The sequence below is a fragment of the Coregonus lavaretus genome (assembly GCF_964263955.1).
Source record: "Coregonus lavaretus genome assembly, chromosome: 15".
Taxonomy (NCBI): domain Eukaryota; kingdom Metazoa; phylum Chordata; class Actinopteri; order Salmoniformes; family Salmonidae; genus Coregonus; species Coregonus lavaretus.
In genome coordinates, this window is record NC_140002.1 from 44,079,166 (window position 1) to 44,089,584 (window position 10,419).

A 10,419-nucleotide genomic window follows, 5' to 3' on the forward strand; every position below is an offset into this window, starting at 1 on the left:
CCCCTCCTCTTTCCCTCCACACCTTACCTCTCTTTCTCTCCCTCCCTCTCTGGTTGTTTCCTGGCTCTCTCTCTCTCTCTGTGCCTTAAAGACTGCCGAGGCAGAGAAAAGGCACTAAGGACAAAGGCACAGTGCAGACCAGCAAACAGACCCAAAAAGCATGCTTTTCTAGAAGAAATACATTACTACAGTAATATGGAGGCCAATAACAGGGCAATAATAGACAAACCGAAACAAATACGCTTTCTCAAAGAGTGAAATCGACTGGTGTAGCCTATCTAGTATTTGTGTAGCAAGGGAGTCGTAATAGGATTCAATTCAATTCGAGATGGGATGGGATGCCTCTCTGTGTAAAGGGGGTGTCTCAGGAAGATTAGTGACATAAATCTGTCCCTCAGAATGAACCTGCATCTGTCAAGCCCTACTCTTAAAAATATATGAGAGGGCAACTTTGGGAGTGCTTTTTATAGCAACGCCAGCAACATTACAGAATACAGGATGATTTCATGTAAATCTTCACTTTCTTAATGGCTGCATCTCTACGCTGAGGTGTTAGGGGAGGCAGGGTGTTTCATAGGCAGGCTTCCTTGAAGGCAAGGTCTGTTGCTGCAGCTTTTCTAAACCCATCTCTTTTCCCTAGATGCAATGTTGCAGTGTAATTGTAGTGTGTAGTTCAGTTGGTAGAGCATGGTGCTTGCAACGCCAGGATTGTGGGTTCGATTCCCACGGGGGACCAGTATGAAAATGTATGCACTCACTATACTAAATCAATCTGGATAAGAGCATCTGCTAAATGATGTAAATTAATCTGGCAGTTAAATTATCCTTATCACAGTACAACCAGAGGTCTCCACAAATCAACAGAGCAAAAGTTAGGGGCTATGTTGTAAGTAAGCTCAGGCAATGTAAGATAGAGAGCCTATGACTGTATCTGTCATATGGCCAGTAAAATCCATAGACAATCTAACTCCCAGCTGCATATTAATTAATCAAATGGACACCCAGACTATTTACATTGTGCCATTTGTTTTTACACTGCTGCTACTCGCTGTTTATTATCTATACATAGTCACTTTACCCCTACCTACATGTACAAATTACCTCGACTAACCTGTACCCCCGCACATTGACTCGGAATCGGTACACCCTGTATATAGCCTCGTTATTGTTATTTTATTGTGTAACTTTTCCTTTAATTTTTATACTTTAGTTTATTTAGTAAATATTTTCTTAACTCTAATTCTTGAACTGTATTGTTGGTTAATGGCTTGTAAGTAAGCATTTCACGGTAAGGTCTACACCTGTTGTATTCGGCGCATGTGACAAATAAAATGTGATTTAATTTGATTTGATGGCTCAGCCCGTCATCGTTCAGTCTGCTTGCATCATCCTCTTCTCACCTCCACTCAATGAATGTATATACACTGCTCAAAAAAATAAAGGGAACACTAAAATAACACATCCTAGATCTGAATGAATGAAATAATCTTATTAAATACTTTTTTCTTTACATAGTTGAATGTGCTGACAACAAAATCACAAAAATTATCAATGGAAATCAAATGTATCAACCCATGGAGGTCTGGATTTGGAGTGACCCTCAAAATTAAAGTGGAAAACCACACTACAGGCTGATCCAACTTTGATGTAATGTCCTTAAAACAAGTCAAAATGAGGCTCAGTAGTGTGTGTGGCCTCCACGTGCCTGTATGACCTCCCTACAACGCCTGGGCATGCTCCTGATGAGGTGGCGGATGGTCTCCTGAGGGATCTCCTCCCAGACCTGGACTAAAGCATCCGCCAACTCCTGGACAGTCTGTGGTGCAACGTGGCGTTGGTGGATGGAGCGAGACATGATGTCCCAGATGTGCTCAATTGGATTCAGGTCTGGGGAACGGGCAGGCCAGTCCATAGCATCAATGCCTTCCTCTTGCAGGAACTGCTGACACACTCCAGCCACATGAGGTCTAGCATTGTCTTGCATTAGGAGGAACCCAGGGTCAACCGCACCAGCATATGGTCTCACAAGGGGTCTGAGGTTCTCATCTCGGTACCTAATGGCAGTCAGGCTACCTCTGGCGAGCACATGGAGGGCTGTGCGGCCCCCCAAAGAAATGCCACACCACACCATGACTGACCCACCGCCAAACCGGTCATGCTGGAGGATGTTGCAGGCAGCAGAACGTTTTCCACGGCGTCTCCAGACTCTGTCACGTCTGTCACGTGCTCAGTGTGAACCTGCTTTCATCTGTGAAGAGTACAGGGCGCCAGTGGCGAATTTGCCAATCTTGGTGTTTTCTGGCAAATGCCAAACATCCTGCACAGTGTTGGGCTGTAAGCACAACCCCCACCTGTGGACGTCGGGCGCTCATACCACCCTCATGGAGTCTGTTTCTGACCGTTTGAGCAGACACATGCACATTTGTGGCCTGCTGGAGGTCATTTTGCAGGGCTCTGGCAGTGCTCCTCCTGCTCCTCCTTGCACAAAGACGGAGGTAGCAGTCCTGCTGCTGGGTTGTTGCCCTCCTACGGCCTCCTCCACGTCTCCTGATGTACTGGCCTGTCTCCTGGTAGCGCCTCCATGCTCTGGACACTACACTGACAGACACAGCAAACCTTCTTGCCACAGCCCGCATTGATGTGCCATCCTGGATGAGCTGCACTACCTGAGCCACTTGTGTGGGTTGTAGACTCCGTCTCATGCTACCACTAGAGTGAAAGCACCGCCAGCATTCAAAAGTGACCAAAACATCAGCCAGGAAGCATAGGAACTGAGAAGTGGTCTGTGGTCACCACCTGCAAAACCAGTCCTTTATTGGGGGTGTCTTGCTAATTGCCTATTATTTCCACCTGTTGTCTATTCCATTTGCACAACAGCATGTGAAATGTATTGTCAATCAGTGTTGCTTCCTAAGTGGACAGTTTGATTTCACAGAAGTGTGATTGACTTGGAGTTACATTGTGTTGTTTAAGTGTTCCCTTTATTTTTTTGAGCAGTGTATGAAGCCTCCACTTCGGTTGCTGTGGCACCGCCCAGCTCGCGTGTGGAATACAACCCCTCTTGATGTGCAAAGCTCCTCTGATGGTATCAGGCAGAGCCACGTATTTTGGCCAACTCTTAGAATTTTGAATATTGTTGTAATTCTAGACATTCAGTTACATAGCATTATGCAAATATTCCCCATGTAATCCCCCAAAAGACTGCCCGATTATAATTAATTAATTGCTTCAATTCAGTTTATTTTACTTGCGAATACAAAAAGCTAATTTTACGCCTGCTGTGTCATGTGACTGTGTTACCGGTGCACAGCGCTACTGGCCTCAATTCCAATCATGTCATAAAGATAGTACCTACGTTTTAAAATGCATTGATATTGTCACATTGTAAAGAATGCATATAACAGCGATGTCGCTCAAGAAAGTAAGCTGAGTAAAAACAGTCAGCACTCGGCACATGAGTTAGTCACACATCTTTCAGCAGGGAAGAAAATCGAGCCCAGTGATAAATCAGTAGCACCAGCATTGGTTAAAGACATGGCGGACGACAAGGTTAGTGCCGTAAACTTTAGCCTATGGAGAGTTAAAAATCCGAGTTTGTATTCGCGGTTGTAGTAGTTGCTTATTATATAGTTGTAGGTATGTTCGGTGTAGGTAACGTTACGTGTAGATAGTCAACTAACCGTTATTTAGCTTGCTAGCTTTATGTTTTTGCTAAGAAACTGTCAAGCTAGCATAGCTATGCGAGCTAGTTAACGTTTACTAAACATTACATTCATATAGCAACCTGACCTGCTTGGCTATTGGTGACTGTTGCAGTCTGTATAGCTAGCAATTGTGCTGGATATTATTGTGAGAATGTAGACTGGAAACACGATACTTATAAGCCATATTTTTTACCGGTAGAATACCTATTTTCCTTGACTGAGCTACGGATAGAACAAGGAGACCGATGTTTCACCAGATGTATAAATCAGAAGCATCCGGTTGGAATTTGAACTCCCCACCAAATATGGTGAGGAGAGGAAGCCCATTGGCCGGCAACATTTTTGTAAACGTGACCGTTTGCCAAAGTTTTAAAAAATGGCGTTGTTTACAAGAAGTGCAGGGGCTAATTGAGTTATTGCACACGCGCACTTCACAGAAAAGGCGTTCTCTAACTGAAATATGCAAATACATGCTTGATCGCGCCAATAGAATCTCTCTAGCTCGTGCTTGGCTCTGCCCACCTCCTTGCTTGTTCGGCCTACTATGCCTCATTTGCTCCCGTTGAAAACGACACAGATGAACTAGCTTGGGTTAGTAATACATATCTTTGTTTGAACAGTCAAAGCTTTGCACACTAGTCCAGAGTAATCAATAGTTGATCAAGACGTTAACTAAATTCAAGCATTAGTATAGCCGAAGAATGGATTTCGTAGACAATATAATGTGACTCAGTAACAGGAAGAATTTAGATTTGGATGGAATATTTTATTGTTTTGGGACACATATTTTGGACTAAAGAATCACTTGAGTGTAGATCTAGCTCAGATATCAGCAGGCACTCATATGACCAACAACAACACGTATTAATATAAGACTCAAATATCAACTGTAATCATGTTTTATATGTGTCAATAACTTGCCTTGCTTGCTGTCCTAAATTTACTTTTGACATGTACTACTAGTCATTGAGACAGCTAAAGGACCTGGCAGAGCTCAAGGACCAGCTAGAGGACATTCAGAAGCGTGTGGAGAAGGAAGTACAGGCTGGGATCCCACAGGTGAGCAGTCAGATGTCCGACACACACACACCAGGGTTTCCGAAAATATGGCGCCAGACATTTGACCGGCAGCATTTTAATTTACTGGACATTTAAGAAATTTACCGGACCCATATGCATTGGGTGCTTAACCTGATTAGGGCGTCCACCCACGGTGCTCAGAATGACTGAAATCACAATAGAACATGAGAGAATAGGCTAATAATTTCAATGGCATATGGAAGTCTTTATAAAATAATTGCCTGCTGCACTTTTGGTTGGATTTTGGCTAGATTTCTTTGAAGCAAGGTAAAAACATACCTCATAATATGTAGTAAAATGTTCAGGTTTCAAACAATTAAGTAGGCGATTAAATTTAGAATTGTTGCGCAATTATTGGGCTTATAAAAGCAGGTTTCCCTCCAGCATTAAGGTAAAGCTGTAGTATCAGTTCTAGCGCTACATCTACATGTATTTCAATCAATTAATAGGCTAAAATGCATTTTCGCAATTTTGGCCGGAGCCAATTTTATTTATTGTCTTTTCATTCATTTTTTTACGGAAACCCTGACACACACACACACACACACACACACACACACACACAGGCCTAAGTAGGGTGTCCACCCATGATAGGAGTGGGTGAAAACGCGCTTTGGTGATGAAATTTAACTTCCTTATGTTATAAAATACATTTGACCAAAACAAATATGATTATTCATGTTCTGAATCGCTCAGTGTGGTCTTTCTCTAACATATCATTAACATTATATCCAAAAAGTTGGATTTCGTAAACCTAATACATGCGATTATAAGCACCGAGCTCTGTTGACATAATGGTGCAGGTTTCTCGTAACAACTTTTGAGGATTTTACATTTTGTGGTCTTTGTATTCAAAGTTGTTTCCGCGGGTCGCAAAAAGCTAAATTAGCATGACACAAGCTGAATTAATAGTAAAAGGCTTTGAAAATAAAATGTTTGATATACCCTCAGTTCTCCGTTGACATTTCACAAAGAAACGCTTGTTTTGGTGAGAGATCTTCGAAAAAGAACAGGAATTTCAAATTAATATTTAAAGTGTATACTAACATATGAAAATACTACGTCATGTATCCAAATCGATATCCACCTTACCTCTATTGTTTTATGTCCTGCGGATTTGAGAAGAAAGATTACGAGTTCAACGAAAAAGCGTTCCTGTCAGGTAGCCAGTAGCCTTAATTCTTGCACGGAACCCAGACTAGATTTTTTTTTACCCCTTTTTTTCTCTGGCCTCCATTGAATTAGTCACCCTAATTCTGGCCATCCTACAAGAGTACAAGGGTAAACACTCCAATAGCATTTGAATGTATGATGATGGAGACATGAAGTTTGGACCATTGGTTTTCTTAGAGGATTATCTACACAATTAACATATTATTTTACCAATTGGTCAAATATGTGTTTTGGATTGGACACCCTAGCCTCAGGCTGTGTTTTCACACAAACATGACCTCATACAAGCCCTCTCTTTTCTGTAGTTATTAGGCTATAGATCAAGTCTGTTTGTGTGCATGGATGCATAGTGCACAGGTTTTCCATACATCTTGTCAAACTGTCAGATGAGACTCAGACGAGCAACGCCATTCCTGTGTGTTGTGTTTGTTTCTAACATGAGGGTTACTGTACATTTTGTTGTTCCAGGGTGGCAGTGTGCTGGCCTCTCCTTTCCTTAAGGGCTTCTTGGCAGGGTATGTCGTGTCTAGGCTGCGATCCTCTGCGGTTTTGGGCGTGGTCCTTGGGACTTGCACAGGCATCTTTGCAGCTCAAAACTTTGGCGTGCCCAACATCGAGGAAACTCTGAAAGACTATTTCAACACTCTCAAAGGACCCAGCAAATAGCAGCCCTGGTTTTGGGGGGAAATATGGATCACTGAACCAATAAACCACCCCCCTGCCCCATCAAAAAGATCCATTGGACTACCCCACCCCCAATCCCACAATTTTAGATTGCACATTGTCCTGAACTGAGAAAAATTTGTGTTTGTTAGGAGACATTTTGGAAAAAAAGATATATTCCTTGAGTTACGCATCAAGTGTCTTTACAATCATCTCTTGCAATAGTCCTGCAGGGACCTGAGCTTATATTTTTATATGAACTGGAAAGATAACATTGTTCCTATTTTATGCAATAGGGATTTTACTGATGGAAGTACGTGCTTTATAGTGGGAGATTTTATTTGCCTCAGGTCAGCTTTCTATTTCGTCTTGCTCGCAGATCAACCATATAACCTTGTTATACCCAAATTATATCAGAACCTGTAGTATCCAGATGTTAAACATGACTAAGAGAATATTATGTTCATATATACAAATATGTCCCTAGGTAGATAACCTGGTATCTGCCTATTTTCTGACTTTTAGGTCAACGTAAGTCTACAGTATTCACACCCATTTACTTTTTCCACATTTAGTTGTGTTACAGCCTGAATTTAAAATGTATAACATTTAGATTTTTTTGTCACTGGTGTACACACTACCCCATAATGTCAAAGTGGAATTATGTTTTTTGAAATTTGTACAAATTAATTAAAAATTAAAAGCTGAAATGTCTTGAGTCAATAAGTATTCAACCCCTTTGTTATGGCAAGCCTAAATAAGTTTAGGAGTAAACATTTACTTAATAAGTTGCATGGCCTCACTCAGTGTGCAATAAGTGTTTAACAGGATTTTTGAATGACTACCTTATCTCTGTACCCAACACATACAATTATCTGTAAGGTCCCTCAGTCGAGCAGTGATTTTCAAACACAGATTCAACCACAAAGACCAGGAATGTTTTTCAATGCCTTGCAAAGAAGGGCACCTATTGGCAGATGGGTAAAAATAAAAAATAAAGCAGACATTGAATATCCCTTTGAGCATGGTGAAGTTATTAATTACACTTTGGATGGTGTATCAATACACCCAGTCACTACAAAGGTACAGGCATCCTTACGAACTCAGTTGCCGGAGAGGAAGGAAACTGCTCAGGGATTTCACCATGAGGCCAATGGTGACTTTAAAACAGTTACAGAGTTAATGGCTGTGATAGGTGAAAACTGAGGATGGATCTGCAACATTGTAGTTACTCCACAATACTAACCAAATTGAGTGAAAAGAAGCAAGCCTGTACAGAAGCCTGTAAAAAATATTCCAAAACATGCATCCTGTTTGCGACAAGGTGTTACACATGGGGACGTGTGAAACTTACTCCTCAGCCTTAAGTGTCCCGCTTCCGTCGCCTCATTAGCTAGCTAAGACACTTGAGGAGGGCGGTCACCAGTGTTTGTGAGGTACTGGTACTCGCTAAGCAAGCAGCGTGACATCCTTTACAAATGCACTAAAGTAATACTGCAAAAAATGTGGCAAAGCAATTAACTTTTCGTCCTGAATACAGTTTTATGTTAGGGCAAATCCAATACAACACTTTACTGAGTACCACTGTCGATATTTTGAAGCATAGTGGTGGCTGCATAATGTTACGGGCAATGTTCCCTGTTTTTTGGCACTGAGCAAATTTCAGGTCTGCTGAGCGCAAACTTGAACGTTGTGAAAATTCGGTGCAACTTCCAGCGCGCGTTTACTGTGAACACTGAGGCTGTACCCGCTTTACAGTTTTAACAGTGGCAAAGTAGGCTACTGTGGCTATTTGATCATAATGTAGGCCTACCAGAAAGGGCTACCATCAAAAACAATGGAGAAAATGCATCCCATAACATTTTAACATGGAAATACAGTGGGGAGAACAAGTATTTGATACACTGCCGATTTTGCAGGTTTTCCTACTTACAAAGCATGTAGAGGTCTGTACTTTTTATCATAGGTACACTTCAACTGTGAGAGACGGAATCTAAAACAAAAATCCAGAAAATCACATTGTATGATTTTTAAGTAATTAATTTGCATTTTATTGCATGACATAAGTATTTGATCACCTACCAACCAGTAAGAATTCCGGCTCTCACAGACCTGTTCGTTTTTCTTTAAGAAGCCCTCCTTTTCTCCACTCATTACCTGTATTAACTGCACCTGTTTGAACTCGTTACCTGTATAAAAGACACCTGACTGCATGGCCAGGCACGACTCCAACAAGAGTGTCTGCTAAATGACGTAAATGTAAATGTAAATCATTAAGTTTGCCGACGACACAACAGTGGTAGGCCTGATCACCGACAACGATGAGACAGCCTATAGGGAGGAGGTCAGAGACCTGGCCGTGTGGTGCCAGGACAACAACCTCTCCCTCAACGTGACCAAGACAAATGAGATGATTGTGGACTACAGGAAAAAAAAGAGGACTGAGCACGCCCCCATTCTCATCGACGGGGCTGTAGTGGAACAGGTTGAGAGCTTCAAGTTCCTTGGTGTCCACATCACCAACAAACTATCATGGTCCAAACACACCAAGACAGTCGTGAAGAGGGCACGACAAAGCCTATTCCCCCTCAGGAGACTGAAAATATTTGGCATGGGTCCTCAGATCCTCAAAAAATTCTACAGTTGCACCATCGAGAGCATCCTGACTGGTTGCATCACCGCCTGGTATGGCAACTGCTTGGCCTCCGACCGCAAGGCACTACAGAGGGTAGTGCGTACGGCCCAGTACATCACTGGGGCCAAGCTTCCTGCCATCCAGGACCTCTATACCGGGCGTTGTCAGAGGAAAGCCCTCAAAATTGTCAGACTCCAGCCACCCTAGTCATAGACTGTTCTCTCTGCTACCGCACGGCAAGCGGTACCGGAGTGCCAAGTCTAAGTCCAAAAGACTTCTCAACAGCTTCTACCCCCAAGCCATAAGACTCCTGAACAGCTAATCATGGCTACCCGGACTATTTGCACTGCCCCCCCACCCCATCCTTTTACGCTGCTGCTACTCTGTTAATTATTTATGCATAGTCACTTTACATTGACTCTGCACCGGTACCCCCCTGTATATATAGCCTCCCTACTGTTATTTTATTTTACTTCTGCTCTTTTTTTTCTCAACACTTTTTTTGTTGTTGTTTTATTTAAAAAAATAAATGCACTGTTGGTTAAGGGCTGTAAGTAAGCATTTCACTGTAATGTCTGCACCTGTTGTATTCGGCGCATGTGGCCAATACAATTTGATTTGATTTGATTTGTCCACACACTCAATCAAACAGACTCCAACCTCTCCACAATGGCCAAGACCAGAGAGCTGTGTAAGGACATCAGGGATAAAATTGTAGACCTGCACAAGGCTGGGATGGGCTACAGGACAATAGCCAAGCAGCTTGGTGAGAAGGCAACAACTGTTGGCGCAATTATTAGAAAATGGAAGAAGTTCAAGATGACGGTCAATCACCCTCGGTCTGGGGCTCCATGCAAGATCTCACCTCGTGGGGCATCAATGATCATGAGGAAGGTGAGGGATCAGCCCAGAACTACACGGCAGGACCTGGTGAATGACCTGAAGAGAGCTGGGACCACAGTCTCAAAGAAAACCATTAGTAACACACTACGCCGTCATGGATTAAAAACCTGCAGCGCACGCAAGGTCCCCCTGCTCAAGCCAGCGCATGTCCAGGCCCGTCTGAAGTTTGCCAATGACCATCTGGATGATCCAGAGGAGGAATGGGAGAAGGTCATGTGGTCTGATGAGACAAAAATAGAGCTTTTTGGTCTAAACTCCACT

At 42.6% G+C, this 10,419-nt stretch overlaps 1 protein-coding gene across 1 annotated transcript; it reads left to right on the forward strand.

Moving 5' to 3' along the window:
• The first annotated feature begins 3,289 nt into the window (after positions 1 to 3,289).
• LOC311143041 (SLC35A4 upstream microprotein-like) lies at positions 3,290 to 7,338 on the forward strand. Its single transcript, XM_084178843.1, has 3 exons — positions 3,290 to 3,549; positions 4,668 to 4,763; positions 6,426 to 7,338. The coding sequence occupies exons 1-3, from the start codon at positions 3,535 to 3,537 to the stop codon at positions 6,621 to 6,623; spliced, it is 309 nt and encodes a 102-aa protein (XP_084034969.1). The 5' UTR covers positions 3,290 to 3,534; the 3' UTR covers positions 6,624 to 7,338.
• The last annotated feature ends 3,081 nt before the right edge of the window (positions 7,339 to 10,419 follow it).